We start from the raw sequence: 26022 nt of genomic DNA, 5'->3' as shown, positions 1-26022 counted from the left end.
AGAACAGGAATTTGAAGAAGATTCTCAGATTCCTGGCTAGTTTGTGTGGGAGGAGCCTCCTGGCGTATCTTGCACCAGCTTTTGGAAATTTCAAATACTAATTCCTTGGAACTGGCTTGCCCATAAAAACACTGTGAGTGTTTTTCTTACAAAGCAAGGCCGGAAGTCGGGGCCCCTGGAGACTGGACTCATCCTCCTCGGTCACCGCTCGTTGCCTGTAGCCGATGCCTGTGAGTAGCTCACGCCAACCCGACCCTGTGAATCCAGCAGCAAGTCGCCGGGGGCCCCGAATCTCATCTAAAACATGAAGTTGCTGTTTTGCTCATCCAGCACCCAAACCCTTTGGAGGACACTGCAGCCGGCCTGGACTTTCAAATTTCTCCCGTCCGGCCATCCATCACAGGTGAGGACGTAGAAAGCCACAAGGCTCCCCTAAGCGAGGCCTTCAGAATCCAGAAATAAAGAGATTTTTCTTTTTTTTCTTTTTAAATCTCCAAATGAATCAGAGGCTAACTCCAGGTCCATCATGCAGACAGTGATTCATTCCATGTGTGTGTTTATTTTTCTACCAACATTCCTGTTGCCTCAAGTGGCCTCAAGGCCTAGACGTGTGCCTCTGAATATCCACTCCCCGGAGGGCTCGCCAAGAATGGGTGGAGCCCTTACTTCATTCCTTGATTTCCCAATCTGGAAAATGGAGCCAAAAGCACCAACTCTCTCTATGCATTAGTAAATTTAGGTACCTACGTTTTCATTTGTCCACTTTGAATTTGAAAATGCACATGGAAACGATGGGAACTATGTCTTTGGCTTCCGCTCTATTACACATCCCAGTGATATATATTTATAGATATACTGGATGTTTTTCTTTCTTAGCCTGAGAATAATGAGGAACCCAAAAGAGCACACTGCGCAGAAGGACGCACTAAGAATCAAAGCCTCTGATGAGAATGTTAGCAAATTTTCTCTCCAACAGATTCTAAGTTGGTAGGACTTTGTAATTAGAAGGATCTAAGTTTAAATTTGTGACTTGAGAGTTCTTGGGAAAATTATTGCAGCCTTTCTGAGACTCAATTTCTATCTTCATAATGGGGGTTAAGACACCAACCTTGGTACAAACTCTATGTACGAAAAAAGCTACAAGGAGACATAATACAACACAGGGCATATAGCCAATGTTTTATAATAACTATAAATGGACTATGACCTTGAAAGACTGTGAATCGCTACGTTGTACACCTATAACTTATACAATATTGTACATCAACTATGCTTCAATAAAAACAATTTTTTTAAATAAAATTTAAAAACATTGAAAAAAATAAAACACCGACATCATAGGGTTGTTTAAGAATGTGATCATTTGTGTGAAGCACTCTGCAAAGTGCCTGGCACACAGTAGGTACTCTAGAACTATTAGTTTTCACTTCTCTCATGCCTCCAAACTGAAGCACAGATATGTACAGAGACCAAAAACAAGCACCCAGCAGTTCTGGAGAATGTTTGATTTCCATTAGGAGGTAAGGAAGGTGTAAGATTGAACTCTTGATCTGATGTGAAATCAAGGATGCATTTCCTGTACACACACACCCATTCACCCTTAGAGAGTTCCTAGGTATTCAGCATCGCCACTCTGTATCATATCTCCCAGAAATTAATAACACTCCTTATATCACGGATGCCTCCAGAGTTCTCCGTAAACGTGAGCTCATTAATGTTCCCACTCTCTCCAAGCAAAGGCAGCTCACCCACCAGGAACGCCCTTCTTCCAGAAGAAAACGGAGCTGACGGAGGTGACAGGTGACGCAGAGACGTGGCTTAGAGTCTGGCAGCTCTAAGTGAATCATGTATCCTGATTCTCATGCCAGGCAGAAGGTAAAGGATGAGCACCTATCTGGGTGGACCTGTCTGGCTACCAACACAGAAAATGCTCCAACCAGGAAAATGGAAGGCCAAGCACACTGCAGGCCTGACCAAAACGACTCAGAAGTGGAGGCCTGAACCCCATTTTGAAGAGGCGACACTTGGCAGCCACAGTAAGATTTGCTTTACAAGACTAAATGTTCCTGACAAGACTAAAGTTAGCGCCCACATTCAAAATGCCGAACTTAAAACCTATTCTCCATTCTGGCTGCAATCAGGTGTACCAAGCTCTACAGCCATCCCCACCTCCTCTTCCCCAGTAATCCAGAAGCCCCCGAGGGCACTGCTGGCCATTCAGAATTAAACTCACTCCCAAGGATACAACCACATGCCAAGGGGCCACTTCTCCGTGTGACAACCTGTCATCTGGCTTCGCAATGCTCTTGTTCTCAGAATGACCAAAACGGGGGGAAGAAGGCTTATTTTTATCGCTAAGGAACAACACATTGTATTAGGGGGATAATCTAATATAACTTCACTAAACTCCAAGTGTATACACCCGGTGCCATAGCAAATGCCCCTGCCCCAAATGGAAACTCACAGGGGAAAAACATAACTCACCGAAAATGTAATACTTGTACACCTCTCTGGCGCAATTCTTTCCCATAGCATGCAGCATGAGATGCCAAGTTTTCTGGGTTTTGTTTTACTTTTTATCCTGAGGTACTCCTCTGCCTACCTGAAGTTCCTGCTCGTCATTAAAGTGGACCTCATTTGCTAAAAAGGGTAAACTGAGGCTCAGAAGACCAAAGCAATGAGCATATATTTCAATATAAGGAAACGGGGGTTGGACAGGAGTTCTTTTCAAAACTCTTTAGATTAAAAAAAAAAAAAAAAAATGCATTTCTCAAAGTCCAAAGTCAGCCTACCCCAGAGGAAAACCGCATCTTTGTCTAGAAGCCTGGGGGGTAACTCACCTTTTTCTACTTCTTGAGAAAGAACTAACCTACCATCCTACTTAAAGTTTGGCCAGCGGTTTGGCATCATGGAAAGCTGTGCAAATTCTCCAGATCCCATATGATAGTGATTTGTGCAACCCACTTGAAGCTCACTCGTCAGCCAACTGTCTACAGGGGACCGACTAACTATACATAGAAAATATGCAGGGAACTCAATCTCCAGCAAAAGAGCAGAGGATGCCTCGTTAATACTTCTACCTCAGGCTAATGTTTAGCAGCCATTGTAGTAACGTGAATGCACTATGTATTCATCCAATCAAGGAAATATTTAAAATGTGTGTGGCCGAATGGAAATGTCAAGGGGTCTGGAGAATTCCAGCTTCCTGTTCTAACTCTGCCACTTACTTACCAAGTTACCTTGGGAAAGGAACTTGGCATCACAAGTGGGCATCAGTTTCCCTACCTGTAACATATTTGTAACTCAGGGGACTGTGAAGCTAAAAGGGGGAGTAAGTCCCACGTCAAACTGCGAAATGCTACCAGATCACAACCAAGTAATACGTGAAGTGGTAAACGATAGGCACAAACAGACCTTAGTATTTCCCCAAAGTCAACAAATATCCAAATATTTCTGAGAAGAGTGAGCTTTGGAGTGACCTGCAGCTGGGCTTAAATCTAAACTCCGCTCACCCGCTGTGTGGCCTTGGGCACATTGTTTAACCTCATGGTTTCTCCATCTGAGAGATGAGAAGAATACTTAGTTAGCTATCAGGGATAGGGGTAAAAGAATGAGGTTCTTGGCACGTTAATAAGCTGGCATCCAATAACTAACAGAAAAGAAAAAAAACAAGAAAAAGGTAAAAACGAGATGAGAGATGCCTACACAATTACGGAGAGATCAACTCTGCCCTCTTATCAGTGGCAGTTTTTCTTGTTTTTCCCCCAAATTGGCACGCCGATCTTAGGTCCCTGCTCCTGAAAGAAAAGGGCAACTGTGTCAGACCTTTCTCAAAACGTAGCAATAACATCCAGAACCTGATTTTCAGATAACGACTGTGTACAGGCGCCATGCCTCCACTGCTGTAAATGCAGCCTTTGAAAGGCCGGCAGCCTGTGCTCACCACGCCCCAGCACACACTCGCAGCAGCTTCCTGGACCCGGGGAAACCAGAGCAGGTGGGATCTCCTGGCAGCCAGCACCTCCGGGAGGGCCAGACCCCATTCCCGAGCACCCAGCAGCCAGGGGCCCAGCCCCTGCCTTGGTACACACAAGAGGCACGGGCCTCACCAGGGTGGCTTTGAGCAGAATGCGTTCCTGCTGCAGGAGGGGACTTTTCTGCCCAGAGCAGCGCCCTGACAAGGAGTAGCCGAGATGAAACAGGTCTGGCTCAGACCACACGCTCGGCTCCGAGGATGCAGCTGGGGCTGCTGGCTGCTTCACCTACCAGACCCCCAGCCTACATCTCCTTCCTCCAGAGCAGACCCCCCGCGCTGGAGCTGCTTTCCGCTGCAACCGTAGCAAAGGCTGATGGAAAAAGGAAGCTGTTTCATGGAGAGGGACCAAGAGGAAGGTATGACGCCTGGTCCAGCGTCACCCCAGGGACAATGTGTTTCTCCAAACGTAGGCAAGGCCTGTGACAATTCCTAATGCCTCTCCCCATGAAAGGTAATCTTCACGAATGCATTCAAAATCCTCCCAATGATGGAACTGTGATGAACAGAATATGGGGACCAAGAGAAAAATACCCCCATTTTGCCTACCTCTTGAATGACATTCCATGCTCTCTCTAAGCCTTCATTATTTTAAATGCTATCTAGATTCATACACTATCAGCGCTAAGAGAAACCTTACAGGTCATCTTCTCCAGTGAGTTTATTTAACGATGAAGAGCTGGAGGTTCAGAAAAAAGAAATGACTTGCCCAAGGTCACACAGACAAAGAGTTGCAAAGCCGTGGCTAGAATCCAGGCCTCCTGGGTCTCCAGGCAATGATGGGTTCCCCAGAGTAGACACTCAGCTCAGCTTATACACAAAATGTACTCCTACTAGGCTGATAGACCTCCCCTTATTAGTCCTGAATCCTCACTGCAGTCCACACATTTAATTAGTATTTCAATGATATAAGATAACCAATGCATAATGTATAGAATTAAAAAAAAAAAACCTAGGCAGGGAATCTCAAATAGATAGGAAAAAGAAAAATAAATACTAGAACTATAGAAGTCAACACATGGAAACTCTTCCACTGAAAATGCCCTGTAGTGGATTTTCTGAAGGGTATTTGAACATCAAACTCAACCACACACTCTCATGAATGATAAGTAACGACAGTGATTATCCCAGCACAAAACTCTAATTGCACAAAAATATCATTAATTGAGAGTAGGTATAGTACGCGGCACATAGTAGGGGTTTCTAAATATATACTTCAAAAAACCATGTATCTACAAACACTCACCAGATTAGGAACCCCCTGGCCTAACCTAGATTCTTATTTTCCATTTGTACCTTGAAAATATGTACCTGATTGATCTGTCATCTTCTCTGAGGTTTAACGCTTATTCTGATAAACTGATATAGAGGTTTTAACAACTAACAGTATGACTGGGAGGTAAAGTAATGCTACCAAAAGAAAAAACAAATCACCTCTCTCATAAGCCTTTTCAATAACACTGCTCTGCCCTTAAAATCTCCCTACTTTCAAAGGCAAAATTCATCCTGAGATGCAAAACGCTCTCACATAGGTCCTGGTCTCACACTTCCAACTCTCCTCCCTTTCTACAATCAAGGTGTTTTTCTTCATATTTATGTAAGCCTTTCTTTCACTCCAAATTTTCAGCATTCTCCCCACGCTGTTCTATCTAAGATATTCCTCTCCTTGTTTTTAACCACATCTTCCAAATTTTTCTGAAATACCCATGGTCTCCCTGAAGCTGACCCAGGAAATTATTCTAACCTAGAACTGTTGGGAGAAAGCACCCAACAGACACAGAAAATAGAATCATTGATCCCCACGTACTTTCACAAGTTCAAATGAGGCTCCTCCAGCACTTTTACCCATGAAAGCACCTAGAGCACAAGGATTATTCCCTCTGGGTTGCCCTGACCTGCCATACAGCCGTGCAGCATGTAAAGTATTCAGAAATGATTACAGAGGCAAAGAGTGGAAACAGATTACCCACCTGGCCACTTGGACTAGAATTCTTACCCAAGTGCAATGTTTGGTCCATATGGGGGGTTTTCCAAAAGTCTATGAAACATCGCTTAAATTCTTTGATCTTTTTTTCACTATCTCCTTTCATTCTTTTGTTAGTCCTTTCAGACTTTCTAACTCTTCTCCTGTCACCTCTCTTCTTTTTTTCTCTTCTTTTTTAGCCAAACGGAATGTTGCGGTTGAATCCACTATTCCATTCCCTTCCTCCCGCCCTAAAAAACTGAGGGCTTGCTGTTTTACTTTTCTTTTTGTTTTTACCCATTTTAACGGTACAAAAAAAAATTTTTTTTTTTTGCCCCTTTTGATCCCAACGTAAAACTTCTCATCTTGGATAAACATTAAAACGAAACAAAGGGAAAATGTCATTGTCTTCACGTGTGTAATGATGGCGTTTCCCCCGACTCAAAAGTTCATTTTCACACACACACCCCCTACACGCAGGGAGTTTACAGTTCCTCTACAGAACTCTGCAAAACAAAAATCGACAGCTTAGCATAGCTCCTCAAAGCTACCAAGAGGTTTCAAACGCTTAAAGTGAACTCATTTGAGGTTGATCTTTAGTTGTTTCCCAGGTGCTGAGAAATATTATATTATGTGTCAAAAAACACATTTACAAATATAACTCATGCTTGGGGGAAACCACACTGAACTTGAATTTCTTCAAACTCTTAATTTGGTCCTTTTAGCTTACTCTGGGTGGCCTAAGTAGATATCATAAAGAATATTATTGTCCCAAATCAGTGTCCAAGTGGTATGCGCCCCATTTCCAGGGACAGTCCTAGTCTATCTCTCATTGTGGTGTCATTATTAACAGCACCCATTACACTCTCAAAAGTGTCCCAGTTTGGATGGTAAATTACAAGCACACACCATCAAGATCTGAAATCCAGTACCCTAAAACTTTCCAATGCTACATTGGGTCTTAAAGCACCATCTGGGTCAGCATCTTACAATTCTGAGACCAAACGAAATGCTACAGAAAAAGGACAATGGGGAAAAGGTGATGGGGCAGTAAGAAGCCACCTTCCCAGTGCCCAGTGACAGGCCTGCCCCCAAGCAGCAGAAACTGGAAAGCACCTGAGAAATATCAAGAAGTTGGCCAAATAATCAATAAATATTTATGGCTCAAACAGCACTATTTTGAGTGTTTCTGTCAGCATGGCTCCCCGCCAGCGATACTGGATCTGCTGTAACCTACACTACAGACCAATTTCCTTCTGGACGTGCATAGAGACTATGAACTACTCAAGTGAAAGAAAAAGGTAACATAGATAGGCACAGAGCTTCAAGAAAAGTAGCCAAATAGCCTGTTTCTGCAAATGTGAAAAACACCTACTGAAGTTCTGGAGAAAGAGCTCTTCAACCCAACTGAAAAAAAAAAAAAGCAAACTGGAGCTGTAGATACCTGACAAGGAAAAATGATAGATTTGGGGATTGTCTCCACATTCCTAACTCAGAGTTAAGAAGAGCTTAACAGCTGGAAGCAAAGGGTGGACCTAGAATACTGTGAACAGGGAGGCAAATCCCATCGGAGACTCTGTCTGAGCAGGGGGTGGGGCCCCCACTTCATTCGGGAGCACCCAGATAAAAACATGAGGACTGTGTTGTGAATATACAAATTCCTCTCTGGGATGACTGTGGGACCCAAGGGTATTAAGTGTTTGGAAAAAATGCTCCCCATAAGGCAGTGACAGAGGAACCAAGACCTCACCCGTGGACAAGTCGCCAGGGAGTCTGTTGGTTTCCCACTGAGCTGTGGGCCAGCGGGGTGGGGGTGGGGGGTGGGTTGGCGTGGGCAGGTCTGCAGGTAGCACCCTGGGGCTCAACGTCCCTCCTTGTGCCAGAACAGCTACACACTATGTGCCCTGACCCACGGCATGGGCTTGAAAACCCTACATTTTAGGCAGGGAAAAAGACAAAACTTATTTGCTGTGCAGACAATAAAGGCAGGTACCTCTGGCCTCCTTGCAGGAAGGAAAATTAAATCACATCTGTACTAAGAAAACAAACTGCTGCTCATCTGTGTCTCTCGTCGCCCAGATTGTGAGTGAGATACATGCAGAGCTGTGTCCGTGACGAAAGAGGTAAATCAGGCCGAATGGGGAGGCTCTGGGAAGGATGTGACCTTGGAAGTGAACACAATCACGTCCTCACCTGTGAGAGAACGAACTACATCTGGAAGACATTGGAAAAACAAGAAGCCTGGTTCTCTGCTTGGTGATCTCAGGCAAGCCTCCTCGCTGGAACCCTCAAGCATCTTCTTAAAGCAACACACCTCAACTGCCAGCCCTGGAGGGAGCTCACGGGACAGGCCCTAACCCCAAGCTCAGAGGAGTCATGCAGGGCTGCAGGGGTCCCCTGCACCCCTCAACCCCCAAAGCACCGACCACCAGTGCCTCCTCGTCTCCTCTCTTTTGATTCCCTGAGTTTCTGTGAATAAGACGGTGCTTTACAGTAGGTATAAAATGCTCGCAACACTCAACAGTTTATAAATTTCTATCAGTGCCGGCCTAGAGCAAATTACGCGTCTCTCAGAATATCCTCTTCCTCATCTGAACAATGGATGTACTAATTTGTGCCCGTGCCCCAGAGTCAGTGGTGTGAAGTGGGAAAGAACCTGGCACGTGATGCAGGTTCAGTACGTGTTGCAGAAACATCCCTACAGCTTGGGAACGGCAGGAATCTACCTTCACTGCAAGCTCAGGGAATGCCACCACAGCCATGGCTGATTCATTCCGCAAACCAGGGACGGCTGTAATTATACTGTCGCTGTCGCCATTGTAGAGTTATCTGTGCTCTTTGCAATAGGGAGCCTCGCTTTCCTGAAAAAAATCCTGACCTACACTAACCAGCTCTCGGTTTTGCAGAGATTTTGATGGAGCCCAGAGCAAGCTGGCTCTGGAAGGTTGACCGCGGGCTGGTTTGTCTCCTAGGGGGAGGTGATCCCCCTACAGGGTGGTCTGGTCTCTTTAAGAAAGAAAAAAAGTTACACAGACAAAAAAACAGCAATACAAACCAACCAAAAATGCCAGGAATGCGAGCTCTGCCAAACAAATAAATAAATAAGATGTGAGACACTTTATGATAACTGGACATGATGCATTTCCCAACCCTGCATAACTGAAGAACTCTACATTTCCATCAACCCTGTAAATGTTCCCCGGCCCCTAGTCTTGGTGGCCTTCTGGCTCTGAGGCAGCACTGACAATCTCGCCAGTGTAACCCACAGTAACTGACTGATCCCTGAGCCTGTAACTGACTGATCCCTGAGCCACAGTAACTGACTGATCCCTGAGCCAGTAACTGACAGCCCGGCCCCGGAGATGCCCTGACACTCTGAGAGTTACCTGGCTTGCTGTTTGCTGCTGGGGCACAGAATGGAGTGTGAGGTCTCAGTGAGGCAGGTGAAAAGGTTCTCTTTAACTTTACTCTTCTTTCCCTCTCAAATAAGCGATTAGGGGAGGTGCATAGGCAGCTGTAGCCCCTATAAAACACTTCAAGGGCCCCTAAAAATTCTACATCCGTCGTCATTTTGCGTTGTTATTGTGGATCAGCAGTTTTAAGATTTGCACACAGTAATAGATTTAATTCTCACATCAACCCTATGACGTAGAAGGATTATCGCACTCATTTTACAGATGCAGGAGCTGGAGTACAGAGAGAGATGAAGTAATTCGTCCAAAGTCACACAGCTAGTAAGTGGCAGAACTGAGATTCAAACCCAGACAGGCTGGCTACAGAGTCCCTGCTCGGAAATGCTGGGCTCGTCGTCACTAATGGCGCGTGGTCCGTGGGGGTCTGGAAGCACAGTGAACAGGCGACCCTAAGAGCCCGGAAGCTCTGCCCTTCTTTCTGGTCCATACAGATGAAGATACAAAGACTGACCAAAGGCACTGGGAGAGGGACGGAGCTTCTTCCTATCTCTAAGGGCAATACAGGTCCCCGAGGGATGGACATCCTTTCCTAGGGTAGGAGGGGGGCTGATCCTTTTTCATTCTTGTAAAAGCGCAAACGAACAGAATTAGAATTCCTGATCTTCCCTGGGCATTATGCTCACCTCACCGAGAAAGTGGAGTGGGAAAGGAGAGGAAAAATTAGGCGGCTGGGGAATGTATTTGCTTTGGCACCCAGCCTCCACCCCTTCTCAGCAAACTCCACACCAGGAGGGAACTCCATGGACACTCTATGGCTTTGCTTGTTTTAACCTATTTAAGCTCTGAGAACCTGGCAATCATGTATTACAATCAAAATGATATATCCAACTTTACATCTACAAGGAAAATTCAATGCCAATGTTATTTCCAAGTATATGTTAATTTGGCACGTAAAGCTGTCAAAACTCCTGGTGAGGTCTCAATCCAGAATCAAAGTGAATAAAGGTTCTTGATAAGGTCCTAGCCACTGAGACTGGCAAATGACCCAGGCTCCTGCTGGGACACCCACCTCCCTCTTGCCTCTCTCCAGCCCTCATATATGAGGGGAGGGGGGGAGGGAGAAATCCTGGTTTAATTATTTAAACCAGGTAAGTTCCCAAAATAGTTGTCTCCACACATAAGAAACTAAACAACCCAAAGAATCATTCTGACAAATACTTGTCACAGCTGTAGACACAAAGCCACGCTATGAGAAGTTAAACTTTAAAAATGTCCTGTATGGTCTGATGGGCAAAGCAAATCCCCACTTTGCCAGTCAGTGTCTTTTCCCACCAACAAAAGCAAGCAGCCCTGGCCAATGCTTCCTGCATCCTTGCACCTGCAAGTTTAAGTCTCAACTGAAGTTTCTCTGCTAAGCTTTACAGAGATAACTTGCAGTATTACTCAAGGCAACTGTACACTGAGATGGTAGAAACCGGGATGCATGTTACTTGAGCTGCTAGCTCACTAGACATTCTTAGGTAAATAACTTACCTTCTCTGTGCCTCCATTTCCCTTCCTGGGTTATGGGAATAATATTCACGTATATGCTACTAAACCTCCAGAAAAAAATGATCTCAAACTTAGTTGATAGCGCCAGAAATCAAATCTCGTTACAATGAATGGCAGAAGACTGCCTAATTTCTTTGATCAGTTGAAATTTTCTTGTACTGAAGGTTGCTGACAAAATATTTTTGCAAAAGAAGGGCACTATAAATTTGCTTACTATAATGGGTATGACTGCAGCAGTAGGCCTCACTGTCCCCATTCTACAGATGGGAAAGCTAAGAATAGTTACTTGCTCAGGATTTATTTTTATCAATAATCAACAGAACGGTACCATATACTTAAAACCTCTAATGTTTACTAAATTACTCCCCCAAAATGCTTCCACTGTTTACTGTGATCTAAAACATGTGTTGCTAGGGGCTCTTTTTCCTTCCCAGCATGCCAAATCCATTGTAGGTTCGTGGACTGACATATTGACACCATTTCCCAGACGACCAAATCTGTCTCTTCCCCATAAACACACATATAAACAAGCCATACTTAAGGAAAGGACCTATTGGTTGAGATCTATCTTTGCTGGGAACTATCCTTTCACTTCCTCTATAAGTGGTCTGAATCAATTGTGACTAACAGAATTTATTCTGGCTGCCTTGAACTCCCCAAAACCACCATCACAGCAGCATCATTTCTGAACTGTAGCTCTATGTACCCGAAATGTCTCCGAGGTGCCAGTTCATCTCAGCATCCTTGTGACAACAAACAGCCTTAGTCTTCCTGCACCTCCCAGGGAGCAACCCTGGGCTTGAGTGTTAGGGGGTCTAAGAGGAGAAGACACCAGCCACTACCATGTCTTTATTAAGATTTCTGCAGGGTCTCCAAATGACAAAACGTCAGCTTGGCTTGTGTTGAAAGTTTAAGCAGATTAAGAAAGGGTTAAAATAAGCAACTAATTATGGCGGAGGCAAAGAAGTCTTAAACATGGGGAGCCGCTGAACTTACTGATAATCCAATACAATAGAGAAGCACATTACTGCGATTAATTTTTTTCCAAAAAGCACCACCTTCTCCCTACATGTTTCTATATACCTCTACCTCCCAAATAACGAATCTCTTAAGGATAGCTGGCAGTTCCCTATCCTACAAGAAAGCATCTTTTCTTCTCCAATTGCATTTACTCCAGAAATTCTGGAGCTCCAGCGTCCATTCAACTGCTTGGCACCAAAAACTGTGTCTAAGACAAAATGAAATTTCTGTCCTACCCCTTTCCTTTTCAAATCCTACAAATCCAAGAGTTGGATAACACACCAATCAAAGACCCAAAGTCACGTTTGGTGTTGGGAGGTTTTCCCTCTTCTAACAGATCTTTGGTACCAAGGGACAAATTTACGGCAGATTAGAAAGATGGATAAAGTGAGTAACCTGCAGGAACAGAATCGGGATGTTTCCTGCAGTTAAGATGATCATTTCAGCTCTGCTCCCATCTCCCTATCCTCAACCCAGAAAAGAGAAGCTAGATAGCAAAGGGACATGTGACAGGGGAGCTCAGGAAGGCAAGACATTTGAAAATGTGCATGAAGGCCAGCCAGTTAGACACCGTTTGGGTTCTTACTACCCAAGGCCCTCCATCCGGCGGCTCCAGTTCTGGGGCATGACTGCAGGGTCAGGGGATGATGTCCTCGGCGGCCGTGTCCACCCCCCTAACGTTAAGGAATAAGGCCAGAGGGTTCCCGCTCATTTGGAAAAATAAAAAAGCAGGAATGGGAGTGCTGGCCATTCTAAAAGCTTTTTCCCATTACTCACAAAAACACAGCTGTGAAAATAAATACCACCCCCCAAACAAGGGTCTCGGGCCACCAACGTCCTCTTCCTCCTCTCTACCTCTCTCCAGCTGCCACCAGCATCGCCTGCTCAGGCAGAAGCTCTGACAGAAACGCACCACTGCCTGTAAGGGAAGAGCGAAGGGGGTAGAAGCGGAGGGGACCCCGGCCTCTGGCCGAGAGCTGGAGTGGGGGCTTCGGCAGTCACCACTCACCCGGGGATGGGAAAAGCTCCAGATCCACTTTTTCCGTCTTGATGATTGTGAGAGTCGGTTTGAGATCGACGGCCGCCTTCATGGTGCCAGGAGTGGGGGGACAGACGGGACTAGAGCAAGTTTGCTGTTATTCTTGTTGTTTCTCTTTTTAATGGGGATAAGTAACAAGGGACAGGGGACGGGGGGATCGGACCTTCTTCCCTAAAATCTCAAATTCCCGCTGACTTTCCCCGGCGCCCAGAAGGTGAGCGGCCGGAACTCTCTCCCGGGTAGTTGGCACTTTGCGGGAAAGTGCGCGCGCCGGGTGCCCGCCTCGCCTGCGCCCCGCCGGCTACCTCCTAGTCCTGGCCCGGCTCCCTCCTCTCCGCGGGCAGCCGCCTGCGCTCGCCCTCGCCCTCGCTCTCCGGAGCCGACTCCCTCCCTCGCCCGCGCGCTCTCCCCTCCTCTTTGGGGCGTTACTCGAGGCGCCGAGCCCCGGCCGTGGGTCTGCGCGCCCGGCCCCCTCCCCCAGGGTCTCCGCGGGGGGGGGCCGGGAGGGACGAGGGGCGGGGCGGCGAGGGGCGGGCACGGCCGGGGGCGGGGCCCTGGACCCGCGGCCAATCGCCGGCGGCGGTCCAAACCGAAAGGAAGGCTGGGCGGAGCTCGGCGTCCGCCGCGCCCTCTGCCCCCCCGCCCCCGCCCCGGGCACTGCAGCCGGGCCGCAGAGAAGCCGCACGCGGAGCCAGCGGGTGCCCAGGCCGCTCCGGCCCTTCGGGAAAGTCCGTCAGATTCTCCACGCATTCTTGAGGACTTGGTCACCCGCTCCCGCCCCGTCCCGGGAGCGGCATAGTTCTCCAAGTGCGTGTCTATCATTCATTCACAAAGACTGACACGCAGGACGTGAGGCAGCGACTGGAGGGGCCTGCGTGCGAGCAAGCGCAGGGGGCTCCAAGCCAGTGTCCTCAAAGGGCTCTGGGAATATTGGACTCCAGCCGATTATGAGTCAGGGATCGGCACTGGATTGCTGGAGGAGCCTTCGATTTTTCAAGGGCCAACAAGTGTCATCGTTAAGAAATTAGTTAAAAATGACCTGCCCTTGATAAGGATGGAGCCCAAGGCAGCCTTCCGGAGACCCAAAACAAAGGCCCAACGTCGTCTTTATTACTGGGAGAGTCAGGAACAGGGCCCCCAAACTAGCATCCACTCCTGGGCTTCCTTAAGCTTCCAGTTTCCCTACAGCAGCGGTTGGGTGGCAGGGAGAACTATTATCCTGTTCCTCTAATTATGTCACCATTGGCCAAAAGTTTTGTCTTTCCTTTCACAGATTCTCCTCTACTAGAAAGAACTGACAACCCTCCCAGCACCACCATCAAAAATGTGATGCACAAGCCCTGTGGTTTCGAATTTCTGGAGTACGTCATTCGCAGCCATGACAGAATCCCAGTACACAGACCCCTTTTCCATTTGGGAAGCCCAGACACTTCAGACACCATAACATGATCCTGCATAACTAATGGTTTGCCACTGGCACACTGGTTATCATAAATGGAGAGAGTTGGTCTGAATTAATAAATCAAGCATTAGACATAGAGGTGCAACCCTAGACACATATGTATAGCTGGAGCCAGGCACTGATAGCTATCTCTGATGAACTAAAAGATTAAACATAAATCTTTCTGGGGCTTCCCTGGTGGCGCAGTGGTTAAGAATCGCCTGCCAACGCAGGGGACACGGGTTCGAGCCCTGGTCCGGGAAGATCCCACATGCTGCTGAGCAACTAAGCCCGTGCGGCACAACTACTGAGCCTGCGCTCTAGAGCCTGCGAGCCACGACTACTGAGCCCGCGTGCCACAACTACTGAAGCCCACACGCCTAGAGTCCGTGCTCCGCAACAAGAGAAGCCATCGCAATGAGAAGCCCGTGCACCGCGATGAAGAGTAGCCCCTGCTCGCCACAACCAGAGAAAAGCCCGCGTGCAGCAACGAAGACCCAATGCAGCCAAAAATAAAATAAATAAAATTTTTTAAAAAACATAAATCTTTCTGAACAACCTCAGAGAAAGCTATTTTTAATACTGTTTCCTGATTTCGAAGCAAATGTTCAGCTCCCACCACTTGGCTGTAACTGTAACCTCAAGCTCTGATAAGTTTTAACACACCTGCTTACCTTCATCTAATTCCAGTTCTGTCCCCTTGAAGTATTAGTAACTTACAGGTTTCCCACAGCCAAGGAGGGGAGGAGCCAAGAATAGGAGATAAATCTCAGATCTCAGGCTCCTGGTTCAAACTGCCGATTATGCTAGTCTTCCAGTGACCAGAGGGAAGTATTGGTATGTGATAATCCTAATTGTCGAAGGAATGTTGTCATCCAGCTGTGTTTCCAAAAGGTATCAGAAAACAGTGCTGGCCCCCAGATGACAAGAACAGACCCGTCTGATCCTGGGAAAAGCTGAGGGAAACAACGCATGAATGAATTGTGCGCTTACACATTCAAATGACCAGCAAAGGAAAGGATCTTGAACCAATCCTGCCTTACCCGCTGCGAATACATCAGCAGAAGAACTGTGCAAATCAGGAGTTGCTTTGTGGAGTTTTGTTTTATTGATGTTATGTTAAGGAGATGCTGGTATTTTTTTTTTAATCCAGGTGTGACTGCTCTATTTCAAACGCAGCTTCCTCAGAGCAAGTCCTGTCTCTCTCCCTCAGTCGGTTTCTCAGCTTTCTTTCCCAGGCTAGCCTAAACACGGCTGCTACCTCCCTCACCCCCAAACTAGACACTAAAAGAGCCCGCCATGATGAATCCGAAAACACGGTGCGCTTCAGCAACGGGGGAATTTATTCCTTCAGTTCTTCAAGGATGACAGCTCAACTTGTCAATCATCCTTTCTAACCCCGTCCTGAAGCACAGAAGTTTGAAAGGTTTGACTGTGCAAATCAGGCAGTGGGGTTTGGAAGGTAGCCAGAGGCCACCACAGACTTCCAAGAAAGTTACTCCTGCAGGAGGCCAATTGTGAGTATTGATGTTATCAGAAGTTATGCATCTAACCTCGGATCTGGTAGAAACAAGGAGCACTTCATATGGACAAGTGAAAGTATTTTTACATATTTGGGATATTAATGATCTGATCTGGCCTGCAATGATCCCACTTGATTAATCTGATCGATTTTGATCAACTAAATTTTTATTCTTTCTAGGACACAGGTAGGTTTTTCTAAATGTTCTTGTGAACTTTAGATGATATTTCTATCTTACCGTATCCTAAAAAACAGTGCCTTGCCTGGTGCCTGACACATTGCAGATGCTCAATCAATACGTGTTGAATAGGGAGCTATCACCTTCCTGGTCACTAGGGGCTTTTACTTTGCCACCATGGCTTTCCAATTCAAAGGTTAAGTGAGTTTGATATGCTAGCGCTTGTGAAAATGAGCTAAACGATGTCAGTCACTCCGCCTCTAGGTCTGGCCTTGGCCGACCAGAAGCTCTGTCCCCCAGCACTCCTGTCCACTGGGTTTCATTTGCGGCTCAGCTTCCCCACTAACAAGACAAGATCAGAGGAGCTTTGCCTTCCATCCCCTTGGGCAAGTTGTTTCAAGACTGTATCTAATTTTTAAGGCACTCAAGAAAAATCAACCAAGGGACAACTTTTTGTTTTTGCCGGTAATGCAGCAGTCTGCTCCTCCAGTACTTGGGAGAAACCAGAATTGTATTTTCAAATATTCCCAAAACTTGGGAATCACACCCAGCAAGGGCTGAAATTCCTTAAACTAGAAGCCTCATGTCAAAGGGGTTAAAATAAAGCCAGCAGGAATTGAGGGACAGGGGTGTGAAGTTAGACGTTAATGACATCAAGAAAACAGTCACATTTTTTATAAGAATTCCCTCAAAAACATAGAGTATGTAAAAAACATAAACTTTCCCCTTTTATGCTCCTCCCTCAACTCCCGCTCCAACCTCAATAAAAAAGAAATATAAAAATACACCTAATTATAAACAATCCTGAAAGACAGACTCTCCTCCTCCAGAAGCGTGCTAGAATAAGTTACTTTTTCTATTTCCCACATCTTGACCGTCAACAAACCGAAGAATCTCTGAGTTTTGAGCTAAAATATGCTTTATTAGAGGTAGGTGCAAAAACATTCAGACCACTAACGGCTGATCCAGAGCAAGTTTATGACTCACAGATGTTCATTTACTGGCTTAAATGTAAGATTGAAAAGAAAAAAAAAAGTCCTCGATTAACAACCTGCCCGTTTTGCATTTGTGGTTGTTTTTCTCTGAGAAAAAAAGCAGCAGTCCCCCATCACACACAGAAACAGGCTTCTAAAGCTTAGCTCTAAAGCAAGTGGCTTCTGTGTGATAAGTTGAGTCACTGAAAAGCACCGTGGGGGGGGAAAGATGCCTGGGGCTTAGATATCTACCTAAGTTACGGAGCTGCCATAAAATGGAAAATTGGAGAAAATGAAAAGAACTCTCTTAATTAAACTCTGATGCCAAAAGGCCTTAGGGTCAGTTCAGGAACCCAAGTGCGGGATCGGAGCTGCTGTCGCCAACTGCAGGCTGGCTCTGTGACCTCACCAAAGCCACTTAACCTTTTAGTGTCACAACCTCATCTCTGTTTCAGGGAATAAAATCACCCCTGGCTCTCCCCACCGTGTAATACAGACTCATTAACTATTGTTTAGAAGGTACAATAAACAATGAGCAATAAGTAAGGAGGGAAGCCAGGGAGGAGAGCGAGGGTGGGCGGGGAGAGGGGAGGACCGGGGCCGTTTGCCCTGGGAAAGTTCTCCAGGATAAAACCAAGATGAGCGTGAGTAAGTAGGCTCTGGAATAAGGCTCAGATTCAAATTCCAGCTCTACCCACTAGGCAGCTGAATTACTACGCAGAAGTCATTTAAACAAACCTGAACCTCAGTCCCTCTCTGCTTAAAGTAGGGTCCTTTGGAGGATTAAATGAGATAGTGCATGGAAAGCATTTAGCAGTGTCTAGGTCAGAAGAGGAGCTCAAAGTTAAATCACTGTTACTGCTATTAAGAGCCAGTAGACCATAGGCTATAGGAGGAACCACATAAAAATCTTCTGCATGGTCAGCCCCTTTACAGAGTAACATGGACCCCCTATTCACCTGAACTGTCTTATGGAGAGATAAGGGGAACGATCATCTCTAATTGAAAAAAATCTCTCCAAGCCCCTCCCCTCAGTTCCTGATTTGGGAACCTGCCCAGCTTCGGCCTCAGTTGAGAAATTCCAGCACTACCTGGTTAGGAGAGAAAACTGCAGACTTGCATTTAAGAGTCACCGAAAAGTTGTATTTCAAGTTCAGAAGGAAGATCACGTTCGTGGTGACAAAACCTTAGGTCTTGGCTTTGTCACATGTTAGAGTGAGATGGAGACTCTTAGAGATAGTCACGGTCAGCTCTCTTATTTCCAGAGGAAAACAATGACTGTGAGAGAGTAAGTCATTCTGCCCAAGGCCACACAGCCTGAAAAAGACAGTGTCGGTTCTAGAATGGGATCCCCTGATCCTCTCTCCCGGCATCTCCTTGGGTTTACAGATACCACACTGCAGGGGAGGGCACCGCAGTTCAGCTTGGTCTGTTCCCAGACACTCTTGAGAAAGGAAGCAGGAAACAGTGCACACAGGAACAGATAGATGATCAGCCTCAGTCTCTAGAAATCTAACAGTCTCCTCTGCACTGGACGTGTTGTCTTTGGGCAAGCAGGCTGCTCAGTAACCACACTAGCATTCCCTGTGGGTGACAGCTTGGCATGGGCTGTGAGGAGAGAAAGGGTCTGGGCTGGCTCTACTGCTGTCTGCCGTTTCTTTAGACTGTAATTATGAACCACTCAGCTGCAGCTTCAGCCCCAGCGATGTGGGATGGATGGGCCTCATCCACAGACCAAGCGACATTTGAAAATCCACCAGTTCAGACGGCACGTATTCCTCTTGAAGCAGCTCAGGCTCTGCCCACACAGAAGGAGGTGAGGGGCTGCCGATCAAGGCTGCGGGGTACGAGGCTCCCTCCACACCACGGTCAGCTGGCTTCCTCGAAGCGAACGGAGCACATTTCCCAGGATTTTTTGCTCCCTCCTGGGCCTGGGTCATGCAGAATGCAGGCTACCCTGGAGCCTCTGGGATCATGTAGTATGAATTCCAATGTAAGCTGTCCTAAATTGGCCTCTGGAGGAGGTAGAGGGACGATGGCATTAGCACAAATGGCAGGAGACCCAATATTCTTTAATAACAGGGTGGAAGCAGAGAACCAGGCTCCTGGCAGGGAGCTCTGAACCCCAGGAGGACAGGATCCAGGCTCCTTCCCCACACGGCAGGTGGTTTCTTCTGGTGGAAGGCTAAGGCCTTCCTCTGATCTTACCCTGCTTTTCTCTTGGGTTACAAAGACAACACCAGATTTCAAAACAGATGTTCTTTGCAGTTGTGGTCTAAATCTTAAGATAATTTTACTGTGGAATCTTCCCCTTTCTTTTCCCCCTTTCATTTTGAAATGCCAAGTCCATTGCCCCAAACGAGGAGCATTTACCACCCTAGAGATGAAGGAGCGGGGATGGGGTGGAGAGTTTCTCCATCCAGTTCTAGATGCTGGAAGTTAGGCAGAGGAAGCAGATTGTACTAGAAGAATAGCTCTAAGAGAAAAAGGAAAGATAGTACAGGAGGAAGCAGTAGAGGGGAACTTTGCTGAGAACAGTGGAAGGATGCGCGGTGAGGTGGGACACGAGAAGGTAGAGTCACCAGGGATTCTATGTCCTTGTCATTCTGGGACTTAAATCTCCAAGATTCCAAAATGAAACTGAGGCCTGGGCATGGATCCAGTACCTTCACAGAGTCGATTTCTTTGACTTGCGTGGCCAACAGTCAAGGGATGACAGTCAAACAAGTCAACAGGAGGTCCTCAAGCTGGAAGAGTTGCAAAGGATTCAGAGCAGAATGGAAGTGAAAGGAGGTGACCACAGAAGATGCAAGGGAAGGTCAAGCTGAAAATCTACACCAAACACAGAGGGTATTTCTCAGTATTTCCCCAACATGGACATTTTCTGTATGCAAAGAATCTTCCTCCCCACACCCACAAGGTGCCCCTTTCTGCCCAACAGCCCAAGCACACCCCAAGGGAGTATTTGAATAAGCACGTCTGCCTCCTACACTCCCTCAAGGCAGTGATTAGTTTCTGTCATCACCTCCAGTGCTCAGCTCAAAACAGTATGAACTCAATAAATTATGCTGTTTATTTACTTAATGAACAGATAACTTCCTAAAATTCCAAATACCGATCTTGAACTCAAATATCAGTCTTTTTTTTTTTTTTTTTTTTTTTTGGTGTAATGTGAGACTCAAAGTTGCCCAAAGTTTAAGACTAAAGAGATAACCGGGTGACTCTTTTCCAACTGGAAAGGTCTTTATAAAGTTTTACTCTGCTGTTCTCATCACCTGCCTCTCATGCCCTTAAAGGAAAATGTTGTTAAGGTCACCGTATTCATTTTGTTTTTCATCTGAGTGTATACATGTTTGTGGAAAATGGCATTTGGCTTTACCACCAAGCAAACCAGTCATTTTGTCATCAGTCTGAACTTTTACACAGCACATTGTTCATATTGTCAGAAGCAGGCTTCAGGAATTTCTGAACTTTAACTTGAATCTTTTATTTCACTGATTATCACGAAGGGAAGGTGTAGAATAGCTATATCCATCGTTCGTAAGATAAGAGAATACATGGAATGAACCCAATTTTCTCCATCTTTGTGAGAAAGAATAGTTAGACACTTTATAGGGAGTCCAGTGCCTGTTACAAATCCCCTCCACCTTCTCAAATTGACTATAACTTGTCAGGTCCCCAGAAGCAATGCTTTTTTTTTTTCTAGTTGTTTGGCCATGCTATAGGCATCCTCTCCAGTGAGAAAGGGGATATGTTGAGAGATGATGGGAAAGGGGAGGGGAGGGAAAGTCAAATGAGCTGCTACCACCTAGCAGGTGGCACAAAGACACTCAAAGAAGGCCTAACCTCTCTGGCTGGCTGGACCATAGCAGATGACACCTCCCTGCACTTAATTTGTTATATCTGCTGATGCATAATGGAAAGGTTGCAAGGGAAATGCAGGCTGATTTTAAACCATGGAAACCAAGGAAGTAATGGGTTTGGTTAGGGTCCACCATTGCCACTAAACTGTGAATAGAATTAGAGACACACGTCATTTTACGTCACTTTCTCTGAGCTAGTTACACATAATCGACCCAAGAAAAAATGAAATGTGAGAACACACTGAGAACGTCTTACTAGCCAAGAAAATTAACATACTTTGAAGCTGTCATCTACAAATATCTCACTCAGACATCTACCCCTCCCTGGCCTTCAGCATCCTCCAGTGCACATCACTGCCACATGATGAATTTATACGAATTCTCTGTTTGTTGATGCTAAATCTAGTAACAGAGGAAGTGGGATGCAGAGCATTCTTTAAAGTCCTTTGCTGTTTCGAATCTCTTTTTGTATGTGTACTGTCCCGAAAACAAATGTGCACAGAATCTAAGTTTCATAAATATGCAGGAACATAAATCCATAAAAACAACTCTAGGGTGTCCTGAGTAATTATTCATATTTAGAATGTACTGAGCCCCAAATATGCCACTGATAGAACAACGACAGTTGAAAAACAATCTCAAGAAGGGATATGTCAACTTCTCCAGGATTACGGCTCCCATTTAATTCTCTGTTCTCCAGGGCCAAAGAGATGAAGCCGTCTTTAATTTACAAGAAGACAGCTGGGCTCACCAGGCACATTGCTTCACCCCTTATGAAGGTGTCGGAATGTAGCGGATGGTGGAAGAGACCCCAGCTCACATCTCATCTATCTGGATTGGCTCCTGTACAACGAAAACCTTTCTCCCTTCACACTGGTGAAGAGGAGAGAAGCAAGTCCAGCATATGTGACGTGCAAGAAGGCGCCATGGAATCAGTCGGGCCAGGGAAGTCCTTTCAAGCCTTGAGGGCTCGAGATGATGGGTAATGATAGGTAAGGTGGAGAAGGAAGAAAGTAGAAAACAGAGAAGTTATTTCTTAATGGAAATGTATTTCATCAGATTGATCAGAAACATGTGTTTTCCCCAGACAGGGAGACCATCTTGAAAGACTTCATCACACAAAGGCCTTGGGTGGAAGCAAGCACCACCAGGGACCCGCTGGGGAGGGGAGGGGAGGGGAGGGGAGGGGAGGGGAGGGGAGGGAGGGGAGGGGAGGGGAGGAGGAAGGAGGAAGGTCCAGCTGCTTGGGGAGCTGAGAGCAGAGAGTGGGAGGGCAAACGGCAAGGGGCTCTCCTGTGGCAGGTTCCCAGGAGAGGTCCCTTTCCAGGAATTAAAAATTCTAAATAATGTTCAGAATTTTGAAAAATCAAAAAGATCATGGACTTTTCTTTCAGGGAACTCCACAACCTTGAAAGAGACCAGATGGCTGGCAACCACCATTCCAGATCCAGGAAAGGCCCAGCATCCACATATACTCCCCATTTTTATTGAGCTAACATTTTCTCTCCTGGAGAGTATTTTTTTAATTGAATGGAATGGAACTGAGGTGTGGAGATAAGGAAACAATTCCAAATAAATGTCCCTGCTTCCAAGGAGCCCATTTTTTTTGCCAGATCAACTATCAGGCTTTGGTTTCCTAACTACAAGGAATGCCCTTAAACTCTAAAAGAACTGAGGAGGCAGTGGGGTAGAGCGGTCAAGAGCACAAGCTTTGGCCGCAGGTGGACAAGAGTTTAAGTCAGCTTGGCCCCTCTCCAGCTGTCAGTCCCTTGGCCTCAGAAAGCCTCAGTTTCTTCATCTGTAAAATGGAGCTGATCATAGTGCCCAGCTCACAGAGCTGATCTGAGGATGGAATGAATTTGTGCCACGCCCTTTGCACTATGTCTAACGCAGAATGCGGCAGAGCTTCGCCGCTATTAATAATTTAAAAAATCGGAATCGTGACTTTGGATTTCGTGACCATAAAATTCTCACGGAAGTTAATCCAAGCTGTGGTCGATAGTGTTCTCACCAAGAGATGAGGACATGGTGGTCCCATGAAAGTCATGACATAATAATAAAGATAGTTTTAAGTCTGAGTATGTAAATTATACAGATCCGGACACCAGGCCCCTTAGATGAAAGGGAGTTGATACCCATTCTATAGACATGAAATACGGTTATGGAAGTTTTAAACATATGGTCACAGCTACATCACACACTAGCAGGGCAGAGAGGAAGATACACCCTCTAGGACTCCTTCCAATACTGGGTTCTCCCCACTCTGGGTTGTATGTTTGATACCCATTCAGTGATTTCATACAAACTGAGCAAAATAAGATCCCAAGCAAACGGCCTCACTATTTGGCTTCCGAGCCAATCTCTAACTTAGCAGAATCTTACACACACTGTCCAGTACTTACCTTGTATCTTGCTGCCTGAAGCGTTCCCCAAACTAGCACCTCACCGCCCCCCATCCACACACCATTGCAGTCACTTCACAGAAGTCTTTTCTTACGTTATCCCCTCTGTTTCTGACAGCTAGAAGTTTCCTAACAACTTAACTTGTGCTGTAAACCTGAACCTCTAACCATCTCTAATTGTGCTGTACCCATGCCTTTTTAGCTACAGGATTCTGGGCCCATGTAGCAGCCGCTCTCTGAGCTCGGACTTGCCTCCTGGCATTCAGATGAAGTGTTTTACTTGCTGTGTCACTACCTGTGCCGACGAGTTGAACCCTAAGGGAAGATAGCCCACCCTGCCCCTCAGCAACACAGATTTTGCTATTTAGGGGCATCCGCTACATAATTCATGCCCTGGCATCGCCAATGCCTGGCATCTGGCCATGAAGACTGGCAGCATGGGACGCACAGACTCTCCTTGCGAGTTGCCTGCTCCATTTGGCAAGATTAATGCCATATCACTGGGAAAGTGGACTTAATTGGATTTCTGAAATTGTTTAGTTAAGTCACCCCACCTCAGCTCCAAGTTGATTAAAGGATGGCTTTGCCCTTTCCAACAAACATAGCAAATAAGTGATGGGGAAATACTCTAAGATGTACATGGCTGGGTCCTCTTTCTCTCTCTTTCTCTCTCTCTCTCTTTTTTCCTAGTGACTTTGGGGAGGTTTGGGCACAGATCCTGCATACACAATACTGTTCTTGTTCTTCTTTTCTCTACAGGGCAGACTTGAATAGCTCTGTCTAAAATTATAAGCAGGGGCAGCCCTGGGCTCCAAGAGATCAGAGCCCTCATGCTGGGCCGGAACAAAGACCCTGCTTTTTCCCAACAATTAGCCCTGCAAAAAAGGACATCTATCTGCCTCTATTAAAACCACCACGTGCCTTCAAGTCAGCCCATTGTAAAGCTAATTAAATAACACGCCTCTCTCCCCATGCAGGTCTCCTGATTAGCTTTCCTCCATCCAGAACCTCTGCAAAGCGCCTAGAGATAGACAAGCTAATGTTCCACTTGTCCTACTGTTCCCCCATCACAGATCGCTGGCCTTTGAAAAGCCACCGCATCAGTATTGCCGGGTTTGTTCAGGCTCCACATTCATCCAGAGCTCAGGCTTGAGTTATACTCAGCTTAAAGAAAGAGACAAATTTTATATTATTCTGAAAATAAGGGACTTCCCCGGCAGTCCAGTGGTTAAGACTCCACTTCCACTTCAGGGGGCTCAGGTTCAGTCCCTGGGTCGGGGAGCTAAGATCCCACACGCCCCGCGGCACAGCCAAAAATAAATAAATAGATAAATAAATGATTTGGGAAGGGAACACTTCTGTCACAATGCAAATCCTTTTGTGGGAATCCACCCACATCGCAGTCTGGAAGTGCTACCCCAGCAGCGGAGTGTTTCCGGAGGACTTTCCATGGAAGTCCAGGAGCCTCGGGAGGATGCAGCCAAGACATCCGCCCAGACCTGCGTGAAACAGAAGCACAAGCTTCTCAGAAGGACACTATATAGGAAAGCGGAGATATGAGAGAACATCTCAACCCTTTTTTTTTTTTTTTTACCGTGATGTAGAAATAACAAATTCCTTCAAAGACTCTGGAGTGCTAACCAGATGAAATCCAAGCATGGGACAAATGGCCCAAATTGGCCCCCACCCATCTCTCAGACCGGTTTCACCTTCTTCCCCTGCTCTCCAACAGTCCTGGACTTGTTGGAATCCCTTGAACATGCCCTAGTGTTTCACTGTTTTGTGTACTTTTACAGGCCTTTCCCTTTCTGGAAAGCCCTGGTCCACCCATCCCACTCATCCAACAGGAAACAGCAGCAAACATCACATCTACCCTGCCCACCCTACCCCCACCCCCCTGCAGGTCTCCTGGGTCTTTGGGATAAAATCAGGCACTTCCTCCTTTGCACTCTCACACAAACTGACTTCAAGTCAGTGCCCATGGGCTTCTGACTGAGCACTTAACCACCTGACTTAAAATAATCTCAGCCCTTCAAGGTCAGGAGTCATATTCTACTCAAATTTTAATTTCCAGCTTAAAACACAGTGACTTGGACCTGGTGACATAGTAAATGCTTAATAAATGTTGAAAGAATAGATAACTGAATAAATGAATGAAATCGTGAAGAAATGGAGGAGTGACTAAAACAACCATTTGATATTAAAGGTGATCTGAGGGACTTCCCTGGTGGCACAGTGGTTAAGACTCACACGCCCAATGCAAGGGGCCCGGGTTCCATCCCTGGTCAGGGGACTAGATCCCACATGTATGCCGCAACCAAGAGTTCACATGCAGTAACTAAGGAGCCTGTGAGCCACAACTAAGGAGCACACCTGCCGTAACTAAGAACCAGCACGACCAAATAAATAAATAAAATATATTTATTTTGAAGTGACCTGAGATGGTAAAATCAGGCCCACCTCTAGCTTCACTATAGATGGCCCTGCGTGTTTAGAAAAGGGCATTACTACCTTATGACACGGTTCTCCCCATTTGAAATTGTCCAATCTCATACACACACATACACACTTTTCAGACACAAAAAAATTTTTAATAATAAAATGAAAGGAGACCAGCCCTTTT

The 26022-nt window shown here is 46.1% G+C and overlaps 1 protein-coding gene across 2 annotated transcripts in view; it reads right to left on the bottom strand.

Moving 5' to 3' along the window:
• The window catches only part of ETS1 (ETS proto-oncogene 1, transcription factor), a 66183-nt gene extending 52740 nt beyond the window's left edge, over positions 1-13443 (bottom strand). The window contains exon 1 of one of the 2 annotated variants that reach the window (XM_032638907.1): positions 12990-13443. In XM_032638907.1, the coding sequence (XP_032494798.1) occupies positions 12990-13071 (82 nt within the window). In that variant the 5' untranslated portion in view covers positions 13072-13443. The remainder of the gene's footprint in view (positions 1-12989) is intronic. The other variant, XM_032638906.1, reaches the window with a different exon arrangement.
• Positions 13444-26022: the final 12579 nt, after the last annotated feature.

The sequence above is a fragment of the Phocoena sinus genome, chromosome 8 (genome assembly GCF_008692025.1).
Source record: "Phocoena sinus isolate mPhoSin1 chromosome 8, mPhoSin1.pri, whole genome shotgun sequence".
In the NCBI taxonomy this organism is placed as follows: Eukaryota; Metazoa; Chordata; class Mammalia; order Artiodactyla; family Phocoenidae; genus Phocoena; species Phocoena sinus.
Note: the sequence above shows the minus strand (reverse complement) of the source record. Positions and strands in the feature narration are given on the sequence as shown.